We start from the raw sequence: 26,704 nt of genomic DNA on the forward strand, positions 1-26,704 counted from the left end.
TCTCTTTCATCGTAACGCTGGCCGAGCACCTAAATCATGGAGATGGCAACACATCAGGGGAATCATTTGAGGCTGAATAGCTGTAGAAACATGGCGCTGTCAGCTGGAAGACCTCCACACAAAAAGAGCCCTGCCTTTCTCCCCTCAAACACGCTGCTTATTCCCCTGCATGCCCTTTAATACCTCTTTGCCCTTCAGTAGCAATCTGCATAGAAATGCCCGCATTTTATCATTCAGTGACTAGACATTACACCCCGGCTAATACGAGAGGGTCCTCGAACGACTGAAAATGAACCTCCAGAAAATACCAGACGTTTGCATTATGCCCCTCCGATTGCATCTCTTACAGGGAAAAGACTTGATTATGTCATTTGCCATGTCCACGTCATGCTGGTTTTTATATCTTTGCCAGGAAATCTACCTCTGACAGGTCATTAGTCATCCCTCCCCTCCCCACACGCACATAAAACATCAATTCCACTCAATATCCCACAAACCTCTCCTTCCACCCCCCCTCCGACAAACGCCAGAACAAAGAAAGACGCTATGTAAACTGCCGCCGAGCTCTGATTAGCTCTCATTCAGGAGAACTGCAAAAATAAGGCACTCATTCCCCACCCTGTTTGAGATAACTGCGCCGTACCCATGCATGCCTTCTAACTCGGCTGCATCTGTTTAGCCATTCTCATCAGCTTCTTATGTAGTGACATTAGGGAGGCCTATTGCTTACAGAACCAATAATCTATATCGCCTCAGGCCTCCTTATACCCACCAACCCAGCAGAAGAAATGAAGCTACTTTTGGTTGTTGGGAGGTGAGGTGGTGGGGGGGCTGAAAAGCTCTTCTCAGAGCTACAGCAGTTTTCTTGACTGACCTGGGTGGTTGGCTACATCATCTTGACATGTAATTATCTAAAGCCCTTTAATCACTTCCATAAAGATTAATTGCAGGAGACAACAGCGGAGGTCGTGTCTTCAAATCAAAGGACTCGTTGGCAGGTTGACACAGCGGTGTAACGGAGTCCAGACTCAGGTGTTTTATAGGGGTCATACTGGAACTGAGGCAGGCTTTAATGCTAGCTCAGCAAAGAGGAGTTTGTGGGATAAAGCAATTCAAAATGCAAAACTTTCTGTCAACCCTTTAAGGCATTATTTATTTATTAAATCTTAAACAGGGCCCACTTACCGTCATCTCTTTTTCTCTTCTCTCCGTTGGATCGAGGAATACCCAAAATCCCGTTAATGGAGTAGGATCCCGCAGGGTCGTTGGAGGCGCTGGTTACAGGTGGGGAAGCTGTGTTTGGTACTGTGGGAAAGGGAGAAAGAAAATTCATTGATTGACTTTTTTTATTTTACATTTAAATGCAAACAAATTTAACAACTGAAATGAAGCCATCACATTTATTCACTCAATTTACATGATTGAAAAGGAGTGTAAACCTGCTCCTCTTTACTGCTGGTTACTGAGTTTACAAATCAATTTCTGTCAATGTCAACCAATATGCATAGTTTAATGCAAGTCCATAAACACACTCATTAGGCAATATGTACTGAAGAAACTAAGACATTAATTGGGTGGAGCTATGTATTTAAATTGAACGTGTCTCTTAAATTATAACACTTTCTCTGTAACAGCCGTTTAATCCTCAAAGTAGACATAATCTTGGTGTTCTAATTTAGTTCTTTTGTTATTATTAATAAAGTAATGAACTTTTATAAGTCTTTTTCCCACGGCTCCACTAAGTGACTGTTACACCAAGGGAATAGATTTTTGGTTTATAGTGTGCTTTGTTTTATCAGACAGGTGTTTGCATGTGGTTAATATGAGGTTTCCAGCACATTTTACAACCTTTTTTGTCAAAGCTCCTGGGAATTTGATCTCATGTACTCTTTCTCTTTCTGTTTTTTTTTTTTTTTTTCTGAATACAGGAATGCCACGAATTTCGATTTGATTTAAGTTTCGGCGACAAAATATGTCTGTTAAACCATCTGTTTTATTCTTATGAATTTGACGTTGCTGTACATTTTCACCCACCCACCAGCAAATATAACAAATTACATTTTGACATTTGAAATACTTTTTTAATTAATACATACACATAATTTTTGTCCCTACACAAACCCATGTAGTACACCACACACAACGTCTACTCAGAATTAAACACAATGATCTTCAAATTGTTCCCAGTTATTGAAGTAGTTTTGTGTTCAGCTCAAAGCAAACCCTGTTGTCCTGTAACTTTTCAATTTATAAACCACTTTAAAAACTGATACAAGAAATAAAAGTCAGAAATGTTTACATGAAAAGAACATACTGTTTACTATCTCTTTTCTGTAAAATATGAAGACGTGTAATTTTTTTTGTTGTATGACTGCTTAAACTTTAATAAGAACTTTTCTTATCAAAATTTCTTAAATATTTTATTACCTGTAACAATTCATTGAAGGTGTCATATTAAACTTCCTCTAGAGGATAGAAGACAAGTATCTGGTTTGATAAAGCAGGTTTTTAGAAAAGTACAATTTTAGTAAAAGAGGTAGAGCGTTTAGAAATACTAGGTTTCTTTTTTTTATTATTATTAAAAATGATTCCGACTGTAAATTCAGTTTTTTCATGCAGTTTTTACATTTTCTAAATTTACATTGATGGTAAAAAATGTAGCTTTCTCAGAACTGAAGCAGGCAAACGGGCCTTTAGCTTTAGAAATGGTCCCCGGTTTGTATACGGAAATCGTTTTCCATCTTTCACTTAATCATGGAATGTACCAATTTCAAATGAGAAGATGAAGATGTAAGTTAATGTTTTATAAATAATCCACATCACTCATTTTACAATTTTCATTAAAAAGTTTAATGAAAATCAATAACCACATGTGCAAGTTCTGAGATGGTAGTTCTTTACCTATTGTATGACCGGGCGTTGAAAGCGATGATCCATCAGGAGATGGATGGAAAGGCTGCTGGACCTTTGTTCTGATGATCCTGGAGAAAAAAGAAAAGAGGAGGAGATGTAACGAGTGGTTCTCAGTCAACCTGTATTCAGTGAAACTTTTTTACAAAAAACTTTTTATGCTGACAAGCATAAACATGTTTGACCAACGATAAACACAGACAACCAGACATAAAAAACATTCTAGAAATGATCAAACTAAGGAAACAAACAAATAAAAAAATGATCAAACATTTGTATAATTTTCAAAGATAAGGAAGTGACGAAATGCAGTCGAGTCATTCAGTAAAGAAACAAAATGTCAAAGCCAAGATAGACATTCTTTTGCTTGTTGGGGTCACATCGGGATGGTAAGGACAGTGCTGATCCCAATGTACAAATCTTTATACTCTAGTTTTTCTTCAATAATTTACCTTTACCCTGCCGCCGTTAACAAAAGGAGTTTTCCTTTCAACTGTCACCACATGCATGCTCATTATGCAGGATTGCTGAAAAGCTGATGCAGTCAACTGTCCACTGTCGCTACACACTTGATCAGGAGGAGGCATTACTGCAAAGTCAGCGCCTCAATTGACTGCGCTTGCTTAGTTCGAAAATGTTTTACCAACAGGCAAAATAACTTGGCTGCAGTGTTTTACAGCTGGGATCAAACTACAATATTATCAACTCTTTCTTAGATGCAAATAACTGTATGTTACTGCATGTAAAATGTATCTATTTATTTTGGAGAGCATCTTAAGATGATATTTGTTCCATTAACTGATGATAATAGATCAGCTCCCAGTGATTGTTAAACTCTTTAATAAAACAATATTTCTGCAATTTCTGCAGAAATATCTGAAACTGCAAACCTACATAAACAGATCTGTGTTCAATTTGCTTTTAAGACAGTTTTTAAAAGCAAGCATTTTCCTACGGACCGGAGGAAAATGTGCCTCAAGTAGTTTTGTTGCTCTAAGGATCAGCAGGAGCCCTAAGCCCTCCAGAACCAGACCCGTAGGACATGAAGCAGGTCTGATCACCAACATTAAGATAACTTCTTGAATCTTTCCTCCTCTAATTTGAGCATCATGGCAGCTACCACAATATGTTTTCTGACGAAAATATCAAATCCAACTCATTCACAAACATGGATGTGGTCAGTGGTTTTGTCATAAAAGCTGAAAAAAAAAAGCAAAAAAAAACAAAAAAAAACTCTATTGCACTTTTTAGTCTGGGTAATCTTGCAAACAAAGCATGAAATCACATCAATTCACCTCAATGATCAGCTTCACTGACTCTACCTGGCCCACACTAATCAGCAGCCACCACCTCCACCCTCCTGGCCCCCCGCCGCCCTGACCCACCCAGGTTGGAAGGGGTTTCACAGTTACCGATCAAACTCAACCCATGGCCCCCCGTGTGCCAATGCGGATGAGGTTGTATTGATTGAGGCCAGTGTGAGGAAAAAGTTGGGGATTAGTCACACGGGCAAACAGATGCAAATAGAAAGCTATAAATTATATGTGACAGGAAAGCAATAGTTCCTTATTGCCTTGCACAAGCTTACGCCAGCATTAGATTCCTTTAATCTGAATGGCACTCGGGGAGAAAGGGACCTGTCACAATAATTTGTAAACTTTAAAACTATTCATCACAGATGCCGTGGGAGCCCCTCACCAGAGGTCTGCTGAGAGATTTCTGTGATTTTGCACTTTTTGTCCTCTGTATTCCTAAAGATTAAGAGTAAAATCTGGGTTATTTTGGATAGTAATATTATCGCAGGAGCCTGGAGGTTTTCGAGAAATAAATTTGACAGTGTCACAAATGAAAAAAAAAACTCTCCCTTGGAGGCAAATAAGCCTAAAACACACCTTCCCAGAAAGCATGTATTGATATTTTAATTTTTTTTCTTTTTTCTCCCCTCGACAACAGTTATTCGACCCCTTGACTTGTCTGCGCGACATAAATTAAAAAGATTTTATTCGGTATCCATGTTCTTCGTATTGAATAAGCAATTTAGCAGAATGAATTAATGACCTGGTTGTTGCTGAAAATCCCCTGAAGAGATATTAAAATTGCTTTACTTCTGAATCAATAATATCGAGCACCATTGAAGACTTTTTCTTTTTTTGTTTGATTTTTTTTTTTTTTCCGCTTTATGTCGAGCAAAAAATGTTGGCTTTGGTGGCTCTTTATAGCTACAACACTAACTCTGTTGTATTTAATAATGCATGCAGGAGAAAGGTGTTTAAATCTGGCATCCTCTTTTGTTAACAGTTCTGAGGTCAGACTGTCTGCCACTGGAATTCACTGAAGCACCCAACTGGAAAAGAGTTTGGCTCCAGTGTTTTTTTTTTTCTTTTTTTTCTTTTTTTTATTATTATTATTCTTTAAGCATCTGAAGAGAAAAAAAGTCTCCAGTCATTTGAATGTTTCTAGTCATTTTCTTTTGGAAATCTCCAGTGACAATCTATCTCAAATTGAACCGTTAAAGATGTGTTCATTTGCTACATCAAAACAAATTCTTCTTTCTTCTTCTACAAAGGACTTTTTTTTTTATGTTCACAGTGGGTGGCATTGGATTACAGAGCAAGGGAATGAAAGGAATAAGGTATGATATATAATGTGGGCAATACGGTCTTCGCCCAGAGAGCCAGTGTATCAGGGGTCGCCAGAGTCCCTACAAATGTTTCCTGTAATTTTCCCAACTAATAGGTTTTCTCTAACTTTTTGTCAAGTTCAGACAGTGGAAAAGTGAGTACACCCTGTATTGTGCATGATGTAAGCATCATAAGAAAAATATGGCCATCTGTTTAGAACAAGACAAAAGTTGACATTTGGTTGCAGGCTCCTAAAAAGCATGAAAGTAAAGGGCTATTTCATAAACTTTTAGCGACTGGATTACATTTAAATAGCTGTTCTAAATCTAAAATAACACAACTTCAGTTGGTTCTGAACATTTATTATTTTAAACATAATTTGAGAATTATGAAATCTTTGTTCTATTTCGAACAAGATACAGAAAAAGACCTTTAAGTTTTTGGCAGACCACTTTAAATTGGGACAAATTCCAATAAATAGACAGATTAAACCAGGAGTAAATCATCACTAGTACTAGACTCTTTAAACACACTTTGAATTTGTGAAATCTATTCATGAAAAAATTATTTTCCTTAAAGAAAAAAAGCTGAAATTTTCTCCTGTTGCTTGCCTGGGGCGGTATTCATGGAAGAACCGCCCATGATGGGAATTCACACCAGCTCTCATATTTGGTTGATAGAATTATAGCTCTTTGTGTTCAGAATTTAATTTCCCCATATAAACAAAGACACACAAAGCCTCCCCCAATTCCTTCTTCCTTTCCAAAATAAACCTACCTTTAATTGGAATTGGAAAAAAAATAAGTTATAGCTCTTTTGATTATAGTAACGTACATTTTAAATTTATCACATACATGTGTCTGAGCCTCCTTAAATGGGGCTTTTTAAGCAGCCACGAAGCATGAAATGAATTTTCTTCAACCCCCCCTCCCCCCCCCGCCACCTTTTTTTTTCTCTTTTTTGCTTTCTCTCTCTCTTTCTCTCTATTTAAAAGATGTCTTGTGTGGAGCTGTCCAGGCTCTCCCATCAGCTCATTAAAATGTAATGCTGATGCTGCCTCTATATGGAACAGTGCCTCTTAACCAAAGTTCATCACCAGGGATCTCTGGTGGTGGTGGTGGGGTGAAGAGAGGTGATGAGAGGGGAAGGGGCCCCTAGTTTTGGGTGCAACCACAACAAATACTTCAAAAATTTTAAGAGCAAAATTTGCTCTATATTATATAGACCTGATGTACTACAAATATTCCTCTTGTCTGCATTTTTACACATCATTATCATTGAATACAACGATATATCATCAAGACATTTTAAGCATTTTGAATTAAGCAACATTTTCCAAAAAAAAAAAAAAGAAAGAAAAAAAATCACCAGAAGTGCCCTATTTTTCTCTCCCTCTCTCTTTCAGTGCAGCCCTCCTGCACTTTAGATGCGCTAAAGAAAATTGGCCTGCTTTATAGCGCCACGGGATTCTGGTCACCGCATATTGATCGGTTTTCATCTCGACAGATTCACTCAGTCCTGGATGTACAACTGCTGATTGTCAGAGGGGGGGAGACAGAAGGGGGGGAGTTGATCTCAACGATTGAATTGCACCTCTGAGAAGTGGCTCCAGCTATGTGCTGCTCCCGCAGCAGGTCGCAGAGATAGGCTGATAGGATAAATTATTGTTTTAATTATTTATTATTTTGTCAGCTCCCCTCATTATCCGTCCAACATCAGTTAGATTTTATTTTTTAGCATCATTATTATGTTCATTTACAAATTAAAATCCCAACACAGCTTCATCTTTTGATTATCAGTCTAATATAAATTATGTGATTTTTATCATTTTATTATTTTCTAAAAAATATAAAATAATAAAATAAGAAAGCCAACATAAATTATTTTTGCTATTAATATTTTTACTTACTAAAATATCTAGTAAATAAAACAAAAAAAGATTATTATTATTATTATTATTATTATTATTATTAGTAGTAGTAGTAGTAGTAGTAGTAGTAGTAGTAGTAGTAGTAGTAGTAGTAATAAACATAAAATTAAGCACTACAAAGCAACACATATTTATAATAAGGTAACTTTTTGAAGCTGCATATCATTTTTCCTACCTATTAATGGATGAGACGCTGGGAACAGTGTCGTTGTCGCAGATGCCCTCTGCCAGCAGTCTGTCTCTGATCTCCCAGGCAAACATGGTGGGATTTTGTCTCTTGTAGTCTGCTATTTTTTCCACTACTTTCGGAGTGGCCACTTTGGGTTTGGACCCACCAATGACTCCAGGCTTGATACTGCCAGTCTCGTAGTATCTGCAAGAGTGGAATGAGCAAAAAATTAAAAAATAAAAAATCTTCATTTTATAACCTTTCATGCATCTTTAAACACACAAGAGTGTAAAACATTTTTTATTGTTTTCTTGAAAAGTGACTACTTTTGAAATTTAAGTAAGAGTGGAACATTAGAAACAAACGAAGCACGAAACATGTCAACATGAAAGGAAACAGGTACATAAATATGACGTGACTTTTAGGGAAGTTTTGCGCCTCTAATTTACCAATGGTTCTCACCTTTCGGGGACAGTAAAGACGCATAACAAAATAAAATAAAATTAAATTAAATTAAATAAAGAAAAATAGATTCAGGTTTCTCTTTCCCGGAGACTCCCCCTCTCACCTGCCGAGGATCTTGCTGACGCAGCCGTGGCTCACCCGCAGCTGTCTGGAGATGTCGCAGGGCCGGACGCCCTGGTGGGCCAGCTCCACTATCCGCTGCCTCACCACGTCCGGGAGGGGTCTGCCGTTCACAAACACCCCGCCGAGCTGGTTCACACCTCCGTGCCCTACGTGGGATACAACAGCAGCAAAAACACAACAGACGTAACATTACATAAGGTCGTTATGAAAAAAGAAAAAAGAAAGAAAGAAAGAATGTGCAGGCAAATGAAACAAAAGTGGATAAAAAAAGAATCAGAAAATAATTTACTACGTTTGTAAGAATAAAACATGGAGTGACGGCCGAAAATTGTGATTAATATTAAAATTGTTTCGTTTGAAAACTTATTTTTCTTAACTTTTATGCCAGAAAGGGTGCTGACGTATCTCGCTTTATGTAATTCATAAAAATGAAATTGTTTATTTCCAATAATTATGATCTTACATATATATTCTTTTCCTTCGAAAATGGAAAATACAAATATATGTACAACAGGGAACTTTTTTGAAAGGAAAAAAATATATATACGTATATTTTTTCCTTAACGTTTCAGCATTCAAAATAGCCAGACTAATTCTATTGCAAAAAAATACGATTAGATAATATGCCAATGATAAGATTAAAAATAACCCCGCAAAATGTAATAATTACTTTGCTTTGTTCAGAAATATTTATTTTAAGTGAGATACTGACCCATTCTACACTTCCGCGTAAGTTTACATTGGTTCTTTACCATGAAAGTTATAGAAAACGCAGATTAATTTCTTGAAACAAAATACTTTAGAACTGTTCTTTACTCTCCTCTGCACCCACAGAGATATTTCTGCGTATCACTTTCAGGGCTCATCATTCACGCATTCATGTTGATTATGTTCCCCTACAATTTAACTCTGATTACTCATATTGCACATCATCTTGTAAACAAAGAGGTCATCAATTATGAAAAGCTACTCCTCAAATTAGGATTAAAGCATCCTTTATGCGCATTTAAGTTGGATGTAGTTGCACGGATAATTTGAATAATAGATGTGTAACTAATATGTCTTGACTTATTAGGCCTTGCACGCGCATACGGGCGCGCGTAAAGATTCGGGCTGGTGCACGTGTAAAATAAAGAAAGCACCTGCTGAAAAGCGTGTTCTTTGTTTACTGTGACACATTTCGTTTTTTTTATTTAATATTTTGGAGGCATTTTCACAGATAATTGTATAAATAAATAAATAAATAAATAAAGTGGAAAATTCTAATTAGTTTCGGAACTGATATTTGATAAGTCACAATTAGTCCGAAATATCTCAGTTTGGCCTTTGTTCTGCGTATTTTTATGCGCTAAGATGCTGGCTGCACTTTAACAACTGCTGCGCTGTGCTACAGTATGTAGGAATTAAACGTCTTCTTTTTCGTAAATATATATATATTAATATATATATTTTTTAATCCATATGCATGCGTGTAAAAGCTGCAGCGGCAGGCAAACTCGAGTTAGCTACTTACGGTGCATCGCCGTGAAGGGGTCTGCTTTGCAGTGAATATCCATTGGATAGCAAAGGAAAGACAGATAATCAACTGAAGTCGCCGTTTCGCCTTCCTATCGAGGGGGGGAATTGTGGAGAAAAAATGTGATTCTAACCGATGGAGGGACTTATAATTTGGACCCCCCTCCAGCCCCGATCCGATGGCAACTTCTTCCCCTTAAAGTTCCCCCTCTTCTCTCTCTCTCGCTCCCTCTCTTTTTTTTCAGCAGTCCGGTCCGTCAACTGGATGTCTTCTTGCAGGTGCACTGCATGACGGAAGGAGCGCTTCTCAAGGCTGGAGGTAATTCTCACAGCATGCCAGCGACCGAACCCGGTTCCTTTATTTTTTTTATTTTTTAATTTTTTTTCTTATTTGTCTCGCAGGAATCTCTCCGTACAGGGCCCCCCGATATGTCCTCAGTCCTGGTGGGCTCGATTCACGGGCGAAGAAAGGCTTACACGCCGGCTTCTGGCTTTCTTGGCGCAATAGGGTGCGTGAGGCTGGATTTTTGGAGCTGGGAATGAAGCCTCTTCTCTGTGTCTGTGGTTCTAAAAGCTGCAACCCTCCTCTCCTCCTCCTCCTCCTCCTTCTTCTTCTTCTCTCCGTCCCCCTCCTCCCCTCTGCAGACCCCCCTTTTTGCTTATATGGATGACTTGTCAGACAAAGGCAATAGATGCCAACACTTTGTGATTCGCCAGCGCAAAAAAAAAGAAGGAAAAAAAGGGGGTCCAAATGAGGAGGTCTCTAGTTCTCTGACACGCCAAAAAAAAGGGGAGGGGTAATAAATAAGAGACAGGGTCCGACTTGCAAACATGTGTTTATTAGACAGTAGAAAGTTACGTTCTTGTTTACAGTAAAATTTTGAAAAAATATTATATCAAAAGTAATAATGAAAATTCATTTTTGTGTCTTTCTCGGACATTACATATTACATCAATAAAAACTATAATAAAAGCAATTCAGATACAAAAAATCACTTTACTATTTAGAAACCCCATCACACAAACTCACACACTCATATATATATATATATATATATATATATAATTTTTCTTTGGATTTCAACCCGAGCAGGCCCTTGAGATTAGCCCCTGATCTTTTTTCTTGATTTAATTGGATATTAAATATATATTAAGGTTAAAAATAGATGTGTTGACCTTTATTGCACGCAGCTGATGGTGTGATGATTGTGCTGCTCCAGAGTGGGAGTTCCAGTGCATGGTGATGGTCGGAGGTGAAGGTTCCTCTCCACCAATAACAACGCTCCTTCTGTAGATGGCGCTGTATAGTTTCTCAAACCTAAACACAGCCGAACTAAGGGTTCTAAAACAAAGTACAATTTTAGGGAGCACTTAAGTGTCATGTAAAAAAGAAAGTTAAAAAAATAACCTTTAGGGAAAAAATTTTCCAGAAGAAAATAAGTCAGATAGATAGAAAGGTATATGATTGCACTTATGTTTAGATACATGTTGTTTTTTGACCTAACTGATAACTTTCAGTCACATTTTTAATATGAAATTAGAAGGCAGAATTGATTATTAGAATTAAAAAATCTATATTATCTATATTTCAATGTGATCTAGATAAAATATAAAGAAGGTCCTAAAACCTTTTAAAAATTCTCAAAAGAATGAAAAGAATATACTTATATATATATTAAATCATAATAAATTATTAAAAAATATATTTGGAGAATATCATAAACAGCAATTAAAGTGAATCTTTTAAATTGTACATACAAATCTAAATGATTAAGGAACATATCCAAGGAAATGAATGTATGAATGTAATGTTCATTGATGCCTCAAATTTTTATATTTTTTAATAAAAATTTTACTGATGATTTATGTTAGAATGAAACTGAAACTTTTTTTTCAGTCAGATACTGCTCTTAGCAACAGTATCCACAGGGAAATATATTTGAAGACTTACAATAGTCATTATTATTATTATTATTATTATTATTATTATTATTATTATTATTATTATTATTATTATTATTATTATTATTATTATTATTATTATTGCATTTTTGTGTATTGTTTAGTGACAGTCCTTATGCTAACGTCAAGCATGCTAGTGAGTTCAGCTGCTGAGGCTTGAGGCAGTTTAAGTCAATGAAGGTCACGTCTTAGTGATTTACAGGGAAATGGTTGAAAAGCATCATGTTAGAATAAATTCAAAATGTGAATTACAGTAAAGGTTTTTGCCTTAATCACAAATCAATTCTTATTTTTGGCTTCTTTCTAGGAATGCGGGGGAATAATGTTGGAGAGTGTAGCTAATGTAGTTGAGCAAGAACATTTCAGAATGTTTGTTGGAACTGAACTAATTTATGTGTTTTACACACCAAATCTATATTCAAAAGTTACTATATATATATATATCTTTTTTCCCTGTAAAACATTTATGTTCTCAGTAGTTCTTTTACTGCATAATATGTTTATGTCATGTTGCTGTAGATTTTCATTGCATTCTGTGAACTCCGTTAATATACAGGAATAGTAGAGACATAGAATTTAGTAACTATTTACAGCTAAGACTTATTTTATCCAAAGGTAAGCCAGTAAATGATGATTTGATTTTGAAATGGAACAGTCTCAATCAATGCTCATGTTTGTTTAAGATTACTCCTACACAGTAAAAAACGAAGTGTCAATTTAACACCTATAGAGTTGAATTTAACTCCGTTTCAGATAACATTTGGTCCCACTCGAAAATAGTGTAAAATGTACTCTATAGCCAGTGTCAAATTTTCAGAGTTAATTTTACTCATTTTAGTGTCAAAATCAACAAGTCAGTGAGTCAAATTATTTAACACTATTGTTTGTTTACACTCTTCAGAGTAATATTGTTATTTTATGGAGTTAATTTTACACTAAATTTACTTACAAATTTACACTTTATTGTGTTGATGTTTTTTCCTTTCTAGTTTTTTTTTACACATATACTATATAATGCTAAATTTTAGCATTGTATGGCTTTTATAAAATCTACCAATCACAATAAACACAAAGTTTTAAGTTCACAGTGACAACATTTATTCAACTTTATGATCCAGTGACATAATTACTGTAACAGTGTCAGTTTAACCATCTTCAAAACAATGTTCACCAAAGATAGCAATACGGGACAAACAAAAAGAGCAGTGTCATTTGCTTCATATGACATTTGTATGTCAAAGGGCTTCGGATAACATAGATGGTTGACATCAAACACAACAAAACCTTGCATCATTTTAGTAACTTCATAAGCATGAAAATGTTCATTAAAAAAGATACTGTACATAAAGGCAATGTAAGCAGCAACAATTTGTCTTTAACTATGAACACAGACTTGATCTGGTAAAAGACAGGCATTTCAAATAAATAAATAAATCAATAAGTTGGTCAAGGGAGCACTGTATGACGTACCAAACACATAATGGGTCTTAAAGAGCTCATCAAGAGCTCCAACTGAACATGTTGCCTTACATGGAATAGCATAGTTGTCAATCACAATGAAGAATGGGTGAATACTGCTTTGGATGGATCCCTGGCCAAGGAGGTAGGGCTGGGTACGTTGGGTGATTTTGTCAAGATGCTGCTGCACACTGGTTCCAACCTATATAAAAAATAAAAATAAACATGACAAAAGTATTTAGTGACAAATTTCTGAATGAAGATCAGACAGAATAAAATTTTGAATTGTAAAAATGAAGAGACTGAATTCTGCTTTTTTTTTTTTATCTTTAAGCAACTGTTAAGCAGTACCTTTAGAAATCTGATGAGGTGATCCACTGCTTGAGATGCAGACATCTTACCCGGCCTCTTTCGTCCTTGTGCAGATGGTGGTAGCAGATGCAGCAGAAGCAAAATAGCAGACATGTCACTATCCCAACCTATAGACCAACAGCTTCATGTTACTATCATCAAACATATGAATTTGTCATAATTACCTAGAAGACCAACATACCGTTCTCAGCTTCAGCAGCCAACTCTGCATTCCGCAATAAATCCAAAAGCTCAGTGGTGGGTACCAGGCCATGGCTTTCCTTTATAACCTTGGATTTGAGACTGGTGGGCCACTTCTCCAAAACTTTATCGGCAGTGCCTTCCGCCAAACATGAGTCTGAAATCTTGTTATATCTGAAATGCATAAAAAAAAGAATTTCACACAGTAATAAGACAGTAAATGGCCTGTACTTGCACAGTGCTTTATGAAGTCCAGAGGACTCCAAAGTGATTTACACCACATTTAGTCATTTACATGCTGATGGTGGTGAGCTACATTGTAGCCACAGTTGCACAAGGGAAGACTGACATAAGCAATGCTGCCATGGGCTTGTGCCACCAAGCCTTCTGAACACCACCAGCAGGCAAGGCAGGTCAAGTGTCTTTCCCAAGGACATAACAATTTAGAAAGAGTTGGGGTTCAAACTGGTGATACACAAGTTACAGGACAAACTCCTATGACTGTTGCCACTAAGTATTTTAGTAGTGTAAGAGATAAAACTGTCTTACCAGTCCTGGTGTCTCCAGAAATCTTGGAAAGACAGAGAAGACATCTGCTGCTTTCTTTTCATCATTGACCATTGAATGACGGTAATGGAAGGTAGCCTTCATCTTCTCACGGACAGTGTCATCATCAGCAGAGTGTTTCAAAACAGCAATAGCTGCTTCCACTTCCTCATCTGACAGCACTTTGTCAGCAGTGAAAACCCTGGATTGACCATGGCCTGGTCCACCACCTTAAAAAGAAAGTTTCTAACTCCCAGCCACAGATTTTTTACTTTACATATATACTCAATATTGAGAAAACTTACTTTTGGGAGATTTGCTACCTGAGGCACCCCTTTCCTCTGCAGTTTTTCTTTGAATAGTCTTTAAACGCCAAGCAAGGTATCCTGAATCGCTCTCTGGATCATAGTAATGCTCCTGTCAATAAATACAAGCAGACTTACCATTCCATAAACATCTTTGAAGGTAAATATATATGCTTAATGTTGCTAAAACCGTTTTACTCACATATCCATGTTTTGGTCCTCCAGATAGGGAAATAGGGCAAAGATCCCCTGAGCATACATCACTCTGACACTTTTCTGCTGGAAAAAAGAATAACAAAAATAAACAACCATGCAAGACATAGTTTAATAGTTAATAAATATGATTCAAAGATAATGCCATTTGAAAACTGAGTTTATATTCCCGATACACTTGAACATAATCAATACAAGCAATATGGCGCCTATTAGCTGCTACATCCATGATGCTAACCATGCTAACATGACTCGGTGGGTGCTACGACCCCGAAGTACCCACGGAATCTGGGCCTTTGGCAAAAGGCAAAGTGATTAATACTATTAAAATTTATAACAGTTAAGTATTCTTACCTTGAAAGCCTTCGGAAGAAAACAGCTAATATTTCGAGGTGGACAACTTGTCTAGCATAGGGCTATCCCTCGGCTTTCTCCCGCTACCCTGAATGTGAACAATGGAATAAAACGGGAACAAAAATGAGGAGACATGGAGGGGTTTTTCACCACTAACAAACCAAGTCATGGTGCCAAAACCATTTGCTACTCTAGTACTCCCGCATAATAGTTGCGAACATATTTAGTGGATAGCAACAGAAGCTATATTATCGTTCTTCATCACAATTAATATCAAAATACGTTACCAACACCAGATTGTTAAAAGTTACTTACCTTTTCTGTAGCAAAACTCCGTTCGTTCAGAATCCAAAATGGAAATAGCCGCCTCACGAACTTCAAAAAACTGGTGCTTCGTCTTCTTTCTTCCTCTTCCTCCTCTTCGCGGTTGCCAAAAATCTTTACCGTGGCGCGTTATTGACACTTGGCAGAGTCAAAAGTTTCACTGCGTGAATGTAGCATTTTACTCTGACTTTTAACTCCGATGTCAGAGGCGATTTACACTCCATATAGTTAAAAATACTCTATTTAGATTAAATTAGGTTAACACTGAAATATTAACACCACATTTTTTACTGTGTACTGGATACTTGTTGCAAGTGAGTTACTCTTGTTTACAAGTAATTCATGTGTCACTGCTCAAATGACCAATCTAGCTTATCATAAATAAAGCTTATTATCAAACACAGATTTTATTGATTGATTATTGAGTAATTGATACATTTAATCGTCTGTAGTTAATTATGGTTAAATGTTTTATTATTGTACTTTAACTTAATAATAATAATAATAATAATAATAATAATAATAATAATAATAATAATAATAATAATAATAATAATAATAATAATAATAATAATAATAATAATGACATTATGTGACCATATTTTGGAGGTTGAGATGGGGGCCATCTCTTTGGGGCAGGCGGCCTCCTGGTCAGGTTAGGGGATGATTTCTCTTTTTGTTACTGTTTTTGGAGAGGGCTTCTGGTACAATATGTAGCACTATAGGCTGTAATTTCACACCCGGCTGCACATTTCCCTTAAAGCTACACCCCTCCACACACGCACCTACTATAAGACCCCCCTTCTCCAGCCCCCGTCCCTCAACCCCATCGTCACCCCCTTCTTCAGTTTTACACCCCCATTTTTCTCTCGTCCCTCTCCCAACCACCACAGCACCACCCATCTAATGTAAAAAAAAAAAAAAAAAAAAAAAAAAAAGAGAGGGAGAGAAATTAGGGGGTCGAGGGGAATCCCAATTTTGTATTTTTTACTTATTGTTTGACTTTTGTTTGAACAGCACGTGCGGTGTGGCCCCGGTCTCTCTCTCTCCCTCTCTCTCTCTCTCTCTCTCTCTCTCTCTCTCTCTCTCTCACACACACACACACACACACACACACACTCTTTCATTCGCTCTTCCTTATACTAGGAGGCCACCCTGTTCAGCAGTTACAATGCGAGGGTCAGAGTTCCTAACCGGGACATTCAGAGTCAAATTAAAGAGGACAGTTCAAAGAAACGTTACTGTAACTTTTACCTTCTTTCTTTGGGTGGGGGGGAAGCAAAATATGAAATTCAGAAATAATAAACTTGAGGAAAGAAACAGTTCCTTCAGTTTAAACCCTAACACAACCCCGTATTTCTCTCTCTGGCTCACAGCTGCAGCGTTTAAGACGATGCCGCCGCATGTCAAGAGTTTGCAAAAATGTTTTCAGAGCCTGGCGTGCACCCATTAGGAGAGGTGTAATGTATTGACAGAGAGCAATTTATCTTTTGCCCCGCTTCCTAATGGCCTGTGCAGAGAGGAGAGGTGGCATGGAGGAGGTGGAAGAGGAGGAGAAGGAGGAGGAGAGGAGAGGAGAGCAGAGGAGAGGAGAGTAGCAGCATCGCTGATCCAGCATGCAGCTCCGCACATTATGGCGCACACTCGCTCAGGATCAGGAGGATGGAGGCGTCTGAGTGTTGGTAAAGAACTTTTATTCAAAGAGTTGTCCTATCAGTTTATCTCAATGTTTCCCTTTCACTCCAGGCTTATTCGATGATTGTCTTGCGTTAAGACCAATCGATGCGAGTTTGCTTGCAGAAGGGAGCTGATTCCTCTGGTTGTAAGTTTTTTTTTTGGTCTTAAAGAAAAGCTTCTATTGGTTGATTTACACAGAGAGCGTTCTAAAAGACCAACATTTCATTGGTTGCATGTTTTAAATAAATCATTTTGAAAATATCAGCGCTGTCTGGGTTTTTATTTTTAATACAGCGTTTACAAACGCAAATGTTTTTCCTCTCCACCACTGAAAAAACTCCTCCTAACTGTGGTGGTTTATGTTAGACTTCCTCACTGCATTCATCCTGGCTACTATATACCTTTATGGATCCCGGGTTGCAAATCTCGCAGGCGTGAGCAGATGGAGCTTCACTCTGAAAGATTGATTTTTGCACTGGCTTTTAATTTTGTTCATGATTAATTGAATCATTGCAACTGATTTCCATCGACTCCCCGGTTTAAACGCAAAATTAAAGAGCCTGAGCTCTTTGCTTTTATTTATGCTTACTGTTGTTTTATTCACTGTTCAAATCACAATCCTGTTACAGTTTATATATGAGTGCATATTGCCTCCACTTCCTGATATCAGTAAACAAGATTTGGATTATTTTAAATAATATAATATAATATAATATAATATAATATAATATAATATAATATAATATAATATAATATAATATAATATAATATAATATAATATAATATAATATAATATAATATAATATATTAGTAGTGTATTTGACCACTTCTTTGCTACATGTCCAACTTATTTCTTTTGTAATAAGTGGATTTCCCCAAGTTAGGCAGGTTTTTAACTAACTAACTAACTAACTAACTAACTAACTAACTAACTAACTAACTAACTAACTAACTAACTAACTAACTAACTAACTAACTAACAACGAAAATATTTTTTTTCGGTGCATTTGCATTTAAAGTTGCCTCCCAAAGCTATAATATTCCTAGGATAACTACAGTTTTACTCCTTTTTGACTCTGAAAACTTTCAAATGTGTTCTGCACGACAAAAATGTCTATTATTTTATTATTTTATTTTACTTTTGTCTGCAAACTGACGTCTCACTGTAATGTTAATACGTGTAGGTCTTCTACTTTTCTTTTAAAACGCGCATTGCTGCTTTGCATGAGAGTGCACTCACTCGGATCACCCTTTTAATTGCGAATCATCAAAAATTAACCATAGACGTAAAAGTCAATGCGAAAGTTTACGAGTGTCATGCAGGGGCGTATATTTCAGATGATAAAACCCACAGAAGAGAGAGCGGGCTGCTTCTCTCTGTCAGTATAAAATAAATTTGGGTAGGGGGGGAAAAAAAAAAAAAAAAAAAAAAAAAAAGTAAAAAGCCGCCTCCCAATCACTTTAAATCTACCACCTGCCTTCATGTTCGGCTTAGCTCCAATTAAAACTCCTCTGATAACTGCAGAGTTTTCAGGTCGGCTGTTCAGCTGATGGTTGCACAACATTCAACACACAAACTCCCAGCGGTTTAGGAGATTTTATGTTTTAAAAATCCGAATGCTAATTAGATCAAGTTGCTCTGAGAACGGGATTTAAAGATTAAAGGTTATTATTATTATTAGAATTATTATTATTAATTATTTATTATTATTATTATTATTATTATTATTATTATTATTATTATTATTATTATTATTATTATTATTATTATTATTATTATTATTATTATTATTATTAATAATAATATTATTATCTTTCCGTGTCGTTTATATCTAAATAACTAAAACAAATTGTCGTATGACTTTGTCTTTGCATCTCTCAGCATGATTTAATCCAGTAAATTGTGAGACAAAGCATAGGTTTTTCTTCATTATGCAGATTTGGTAAGTAACTGTTAAATGTGCCCTGCAGGTTCGGATTAAAATAGGACTGTATCTTGTCATCTTAAAAAAAGTGTTGCATTTGTCGTACTGGGAACAAGGACTGAATCCCATTTCTTTCCCATCAAAGTTTCCACATGAATAGTTAAATGTGTGCCCCCTCTGGTTGTAACTTAAAGTGTGGATAGTTCCTTAAGGGATTAAGAATTAAAGAAAACAGGCACTATCTCTGGAAAAGCCCGTCCATATAGTTGCTGTAGCACAACAAAGAATGTTGTTTATAATAACTGCTTTCCAAAACATTTAAATGAGATTTTTAACAATCAAAGATCTACCCCAAAAATGTATGCAAATTGGTTCCTCACGTTTGTGGGTTTAATTTGAGAAGCTTGTTTTATCTCTTCTTTTATTTCAAAGCTCTGTCCAGCAGAGAATCATCTTTGCTGTTTGCAACAAGCAGCAGATCTGCACAGAAGCCTGTCTCTGAGTGGATAAAGGAAAAGCACTATGAGCCATCCCTCCCCACAAGGCCCTGTGTTCATCACTGTGGGAGAAGCAGGATCCTCCAGTGGATCAGTCTTTTGCCGCGCGTGTGTGTGACTGTGTGTGCAGCAGAGATCAGCCTGAGGCGGCTCGGAGGAGCCCTGCCAGCTGCTTCTGCCCCAACCAGACAGCCAACAGCTTCCAATCACATGTCAGCAATATGGGAAACAGAGCTTCTGTCCAGTGGGCCGCTGACATGTGTTAGCCTTTGGCATGTGCATGCATAATGTAGCAGTCATGCACCCCATAGCTGCAGGCTCTGAGCAAAAAGAAAATGTATGTTTCTCTGAGCCAAGTTGGTTTCTCTAACTTCCAGAGGCGCGTCCAGAAAGTTTTCAGGGAGGCGGCCACATGAGGGACAACTGATAATCCTGAGGTAGCACAAAGACACTGCAACACTATGACAGCATGTCAGGATTTTCCTCATCATAGCAGTACTTAGAGGTACATCTCAATAAATAAAATTAAAAAAGTTATCAACAAGCTAATTTCTTCTCATCAGTTAATTGAAAGACATGAAACTCCATACACATGTGTTTATTTATATGGGTGTGGGCGAGTCTCTCTCTGTGTGTGTATTGGAGTTAATAAACCCTAAATTTAAATTGGCATTCAATTTTAAGAGAGGACTTTTGAATTATGGTCACATTATTACTTGTACAATATTGCTGCTGCACACACAGTCACACACGAAGATTGCCAACTTCCTTGTCATTGTCTGCAAGGAAGGTGAGTCACAAAAGCTCATTGTTTACGAAGCTGTATGTTCATCATATTGTTTTAAGGCAAAGTTTAGTCGAAGGAAAAGAACCACACACAGACACAATGAGGACAAGGGCTACTTTTGACTCATTCCTTGTGTTAATCCAGAGACACTATCAGAGATGTTTTACCTCAACTAAAGAGCAAAAGGACTGTACTGTTTCTCAGTGGCCTAAAATACTTTTTTCAAATGAAGTCAAATTTTGCTGCTTACTTTGAAATCATAGTTCTAGAATTTAGAAGAAGAGCAGAGAGGCCCATTCTCCATGGTCAGAGGCCAATTTTACGAATGCTTACAATCAGTGAACCCGAGTGTGAAAGAAACAAAAGCAACCAGTGTGTCAAGTGGTAGATGAGAGATACCAGATCTAACAATGTAATAGAGCCTCTGTTAAAGCAACCTGGGCATTCTTAACACCTCAGCAGAATCTCAGGCTGATGATGATCAGCATCTATGTCACGCCACATAACTGCAGGAATTTATGAAGAGGGAACAGTAAAGACTGTATGTTCTGTAGTGTATGTACCGTACATAGACATATGTTCAAGGTTTTTAAATTGGAATAGAACTTCAGGTTTTTGTTAGATGTAAACCATAATAATCAAAATCAACTGATATAAACAACCCAAGAAACTATAACAATTTGTGTACAATAAACATGTATAATACGTGACATCCACATTTTGAAACAAGTTAATGAAATAAACCTTTCAACTGTCTTCCACTTCATTGAAAACCTGCAGCGGAGTGGGTTCTGGAGCCAGTGATAAATACACTGTAAAAAGACAACAATCACAAATAATTATCAAAAAATTAAAAATAAAGCTACAGCTCTTTCTGTCAATAATTACACAAACTGGCATGCATATGTGACTGACTTGATGGGTTGGACTGAGGAGGGGAGCCAGTAAATTTGTGGAGGTGGCAAATGTCCCCCTGATCTTCCCTTGGTGGCACCACTACTAATTTTCCCCTTTTGTCATTTTGTTTTTGTTCCTCTTCTCTCTGTCTTTGCCCTTGCTTTCTTTAGTGTGGTGATTTCATGATAATATGAGGAATGATGGCTGCACCGTGTGATTGGCTGATTAGTTTGTGTGTGTGGGCTCGTGTGTGTGCGTGTGTGTGCCTGTGTAGGGGGTAGGGGGGGCTGTGTACACACACATCTTCCTCTCCACAGAAATCTACGGATGAGCAACTCCCACATAAGCTCCTGATCACTTCTGTAAATGCTTCCTGTCACCTTCAGTGGTGTAATGATCATGAAAATTGTGACCTTGATCTATGGAAAGCCATAATGTGACTGAATGGCCTCCTCCCATGCACTTTCTCAACCCGGAGCTGCGCTAAAAGGACGACTCTGAGGAAGATTGTTAGGCGGCAATAAAAAGCCGTAGTTTGGCTTGTAATGGCATGGGCTATACCCTCCTCTTCACAGCCGTTTGACTAAATCTTCAGTGACGGAGGCCTCTGTGAATGTAGATGAGAGCCGGGGTTGATGCGCATCCTGCATGCGTAGAGGAAATTTTATTGTTTGGAGGTCCAACATGATCCATCGCATAACTGTGTTTATAAGATAGAAGGTTGAACAGTGCACCGATATTATGTGCAGTATTTGTGATTGAGAGATAGAATTTAAAAATCCCTCTTCCATTCAAGTGTTATTGCGTATATTATCACTGAACAGGGAGAAGCTGTGACTATGACCATTGCAATAGATGTTTGTTTTACAGAGCACTTTCTGGCCTTGTTTACATAAATTCTCATGAGTCACAGTGACTTGTGTGGAAAAAGAGTAACTTTTATTACATTATTTTCAGTTTTGATTTGGTCCAAGAGATGATAGTAAGTTATAGATGAAAATCCAATTTTTCTCAGATGGATGGATGAATGGATGGATGGGTAGAGGAAAGCCAAGGGATATAAATATTTTTTCATGCAAGATTTTTATCAAACTCTATTCTTTTCCAAACTGCGCAGGAGCCCTGAATTAGTAATAAATAAAACATCTTTGGCATGATGCAGTTTGAATTCTCATTTAGTCTGGCAAATCTGCTTTGCGCAACATTGTTTATGATCACACCCTTGCCAGCTTTTCATATTTAAACGAGCAAAGGTTTAATTACCAAATGATGACAGTGTCATATGGTGCCATGATGGCACGGGGTGTCTAATGAATGCAGAGGAGCAAGGGATGTGCATGCGACACTGAGTGACAGTGGGATGCACAGATCAAAACAGGGGGAAAATATAGAGGGAGGAGGGGGGAGACCGTAAAACATCTGTAATTTGCACTGCACTAATGTTCAATGGTTGCTCATGGATTAAGAATTTTAAACTATTGTCTGCCAGATGGAAGAGAAGACAGAGGGAGGGAAAAGAGGAGGTGGAGGAGTGTGCTCCTGAGCAGCGTATTTACATCTGTATATCAACCCCAGATTCAGCAATCAGACAGGAAAAACCAACTGCCTCTGAAAACACTCTCAGGGCGTCGCATCTATTACCTATTTTCCAGCAGTGCAAACATTAGAGAGCGTTTTTTTGCCATCCGTTTTTTTTCTCAGAGGTGTATTTAAATTTGCCAAGACAGCTTGCAGACTGCGGGGAGTTTTCCTGCACAACTCCGCTCTATCCGTCTCTATATAATCATGAGACAGCTTAGAGCGTCGGACCCGCGGTCTGCTCACACATCAGAGTTAATTTCACCAGGATGTTGATGTGCTCTGAAATATTGCTCTGAAGTAGTATCAGTTAGTGGGCCTGCCAGAACATGTACATGCTTAACCAGGCATGAAACCTTGCTGAATTACACTGTATTTATACTTCTATCAGATCAGTGCTTTTGTCATTGAAATTCAGTCCAGTTGCCTGTCTTTTTTATGGCTGGCACTATTAATGCATGGGGTAATGCTATTGCAGCGTACAGAAGAACTGCTAACACATTTCATTCAATGTGTCGCCAACTCTGTTTTCAGAGTTCTTGTTGATATTCTTTTATGTAAAGTACAAATATGTTTCAAAAATACTCATATTCCTTGAACATTTGCCATTTTATAACGTTGCAGCCTCAAACTTCAATTTGTTTTGTAGAGGATCTACAAACCATAGCATAATTGTCAAATTAAAGAAAAATATTCACAGTTTTTTTTCACCAATATTCTGAATAGTGTGACATATGTTTTCAATATCGCTGAACGAAATCCAGTGAAAATGATGCTCCACAGAAGTCAGCTACAAAGAAAATATAGTCTGTGTGTATGTGTGTAATCTAATCTTATTGTAAATACAGCTGTAGTGTGAAAGGCCTAAGAGGTTTGTTAGAGAACAAAATACAAGAAACAGTATGAAAATAGCAAAACTGAAAACATTTTGAAACTTGGCCAACCAACTTAACTGAAAGGCCATCCTGAACTTCTGGGTACACTGTTAACAACAAAGACATAATTAACAAAAAAACATAATTACTTGACATGTTACTTTATGTTGGTCTGTCAAAGGAAATCTATTAATACTGAAAGTTTTAGTCTCAAAATATATGGATTAGTTTCAAGGCTGTGAGAACTTCTGCAAAGGACTTGCTTCTATTTAGCTGCTACTTCCTGTGATGCATTGATTTTCCACAGTGACAGCACCAGCTGTTTAAGAGCAGGACTGCAGTAGAGTAAGTATTAAATCTGCTATGTTAGTGTTATAATCTACACTCAAAATAACCATCATGCAAGTGTTGTCTTAGCACCAAGTTCCTTCCCCCTGTCTCTAATCAAAGCTACAAAAAAACATTTCTCTCAACATTCCTTGTCAAAGTAACATTTTAAGTTTAAAATGAGTCACTTGGATGGTTTATTCAGTGATAGATCAAGTAATCCACAGGCTATAGTGTGCCCATCCTTTCATTAGTAATTAAGTGCTATTGTCATGCTGTAACGTAATGAGTTTACTCTGACCATTAATCCTGTGACACTAAGGGCTCCTCCCTCTGAATAAAACACTTTAATGCTTTGAACTGAAATATGTTCTTGGGTTTTCTTTTGAGAAACGAATGTCCACACATACTGTTTTAGATGTCAATTTGATCACATCTTCATTTAGCCACAGTGACTTTTGTTTGTTGTTTTGATTGTTGTTTTGAAGAGAGAGCTGCCTCCTTGTTTCAGAGTGAGCTGGATCTACACAGAGGCGAACACATGTCGCAGCAGTTGTTGCAAGCGATTCATCCAGGCCCTCTGACTGTACAGGTCTCTCATGGCCTCCTCCCCAGAACTGCGGAAACATCTGTCACAGCGGCTGCCATTTTCCTCTGTGGTCAGAGCGTCAGGTGAAGGTGCTGCCTGCTCGCCTCATGACATGGTACACATGGGTACCTCCAACAACAGCGCTCATTAACAGGCAAATGGAGCAGGAGCCCCAGCAAATTGAGCAGTGTTTTTTTGCCAGCATTGGGCCTGCCAGATTGTTCAAATAGCCAAAGTGACATCACCAAGTGCCAGCCCCCTTTGCCCCTACCCCCACTGCAAAGAAATTAACATCCCTAATCATGTGCCAGGCTAAACATTATTCTTCATGATTCAGATCAGCCATGCTTGCCTTCCACTTGCAAAGTATCGCTCTCCTCTCTGGGCCAAAAGCAGCCAGGCTTGGACTGATTGCTCAGCCTTTTGTGCCCTTCATTTGGAAGAGTCGTGAATAAATTTGAAAATCATCAACCATGAGCATCTCTGATGCAGAGCTGGGCATTTGAGCAGTGCAGATATAAAATGGGAATCTGGAAAACAAAAAGAGGCACCTTGTTGTGCGACTGGAATGCTGAGTTGGACTTTCGGGGAACAGTACTTGACTGGTTTGAGTCTTACCTAAAGAATAGGGACTTCGAGACTTTGTGTACGTTACATGTGCCCCAAGGCTCCATCTTTGGGCCTTGCTTGTTTCATGTCTGGATGCTCCTTCTGGCTCACAGTATAACAAATTAATACGATTAGTTACCACAACTACACAAATGATGCACAGCTCTAATAACAATGTCACCGGGTGAATATAAATCCATTAGTAAATGGAATAATGTGCCATAACTTTCTCCAGCTGAGCAGAAAAAATAAAACTAAAGACCAAAAGACATATGATTAAGGACTCAGGATGAAGCTTCAGTTATAAACTACTATTTATGTTTGAAATCTGGTCTTCTGGTTCAAGTCTAATCAGAATCAGAACCAAAGGCGGAGAGACAAAACTTCACGAAAACGCCTCAAAAAAAAGAAAGAAAGAAAAGAAGAAAGAAAGAATGAAACCCGAGTTCCTTCAAATCAAAGCTAAACTTGAAAGTTTGTTTCAAATTTCCTTTAATTAATAACTGGAACATAGAGCAATTTAATGCTCATTCAAATATTTTATGATGATAATTTTTGATAACATTTGAGAAAATGTAATGTTTGTTCTTTTAGGTTTTCATCATGTAAAGTACTGAATTGCCTGAACTGCTATGAGCTATGCAACTAAACTTGCATTGCCTTTTCTGTAATAAGGCTCAAATTGGTCTGTATTTTTTAAACCCGGATTATGATCATATGACTGAATTATACTGGAATGAATTGAATTGATGTGAATTGAACTGATTTAGAGTCTGCAAATAGATGTGAACACAACCTGTCTGTCCTGTAAAGTGGCTTGTGATGCCACATGTTATCTGGTGCTCTATTAATAAATAATGTGAACTGAATTAAACAGATTTTGAAAAAGAAATTGTACTAATTCGATCTCAAGTGGATTAAACTGAAAAAAATCAAAGTGAATTGCATTGAACTCAATGGAATTGAATGGAGAAATTGACATTGTTCATTATTTAAAAAAAAAAACAGTTTTCAATGAAACACACATTTTATGCACATTGTATTAAACAAATAAATTACAATGATAAGTACCGTTCAACCAAACTGACATTTTTACTAAATCATTTACTTGATGTCCTTGAGTACATTTCATGACACCCATCACAGCCTGTTTTAAGAAATTTGCCTTTTTTTATTATTTGTTCATCTGATTGCTGTATATTGGGGAAAATGGAGGAGACCCAGGAGTACCTTCTAAAGAAAATCAACGTGAGTGCACAGTTGATATCAACAGTAAAATCTCAAATGGTAAAGAGTTAGATCTTTGAGCCCAATTCTAATTCTCAGAATAAAATACTGTAATTTTACAAATTAGGCTCATTATAAGAAAATAAGACAAAGCATGAATCTCATCCTTCAGTCAAAGACTGACATGTCAACCAGTTATGCCCCCTAACTAGAGATAAACATTCAAAACAATGCAACAGGAACAAAACTAAGCATGAAAAGAGAGGAAG

General features: G+C 37.3%; 1 protein-coding gene and 2 long non-coding RNA genes across 9 annotated transcripts in view; all 3 read right to left on the minus strand.

The window, feature by feature from the left end:
* Positions 1 to 10,328, minus strand: part of pax2b (paired box 2b) — a 41,328-nt gene extending 31,000 nt beyond the window's left edge. Inside the window, exons 1-6 of one of the 7 annotated variants that reach the window (XM_044102770.1) lie at positions 9,868 to 10,328; positions 9,732 to 9,752; positions 8,199 to 8,376; positions 7,637 to 7,834; positions 2,902 to 2,981; positions 1,186 to 1,305 (exon numbers count right to left, since the gene is read on the minus strand). In XM_044102770.1, the coding sequence (XP_043958705.1) occupies positions 1,186 to 1,305; positions 2,902 to 2,981; positions 7,637 to 7,834; positions 8,199 to 8,376; positions 9,732 to 9,738 (583 nt within the window). In that variant the 5' untranslated portion in view covers positions 9,739 to 9,752; positions 9,868 to 10,328. Of the gene's footprint in view, positions 1 to 1,185; positions 1,306 to 2,901; positions 2,982 to 7,636; positions 7,835 to 8,198; positions 8,380 to 9,731 lie in introns of all 7 variants that reach the window. The other 6 variants (XM_044102769.1, XM_044102768.1, XM_044102767.1 and 3 more) reach the window with 6 other exon arrangements.
* A 2,370-nt stretch (positions 10,329 to 12,698) lies between these two features.
* Positions 12,699 to 13,846, minus strand: LOC122823301. The gene is made up of 3 exons (XR_006369315.1): positions 13,707 to 13,846; positions 13,505 to 13,632; positions 12,699 to 13,355 (listed from the first exon to the last, which is right to left on the minus strand). It is a non-coding gene; the product is annotated as an uncharacterized LOC122823301 (long non-coding RNA).
* A 127-nt stretch (positions 13,847 to 13,973) lies between these two features.
* Positions 13,974 to 15,738, minus strand: LOC122823302. Its single transcript, XR_006369316.1, has 5 exons — positions 15,439 to 15,738; positions 15,124 to 15,211; positions 14,759 to 14,835; positions 14,557 to 14,668; positions 13,974 to 14,481 (listed from the first exon to the last, which is right to left on the minus strand). It is a non-coding gene; the product is annotated as an uncharacterized LOC122823302 (long non-coding RNA).
* Positions 15,739 to 26,704: the final 10,966 nt, after the last annotated feature.

The sequence above is a fragment of the Gambusia affinis genome, linkage group LG20 (assembly GCF_019740435.1).
Source record: "Gambusia affinis linkage group LG20, SWU_Gaff_1.0, whole genome shotgun sequence".
Lineage (NCBI taxonomy): Eukaryota > Metazoa > Chordata > Actinopteri > Cyprinodontiformes > Poeciliidae > Gambusia > Gambusia affinis.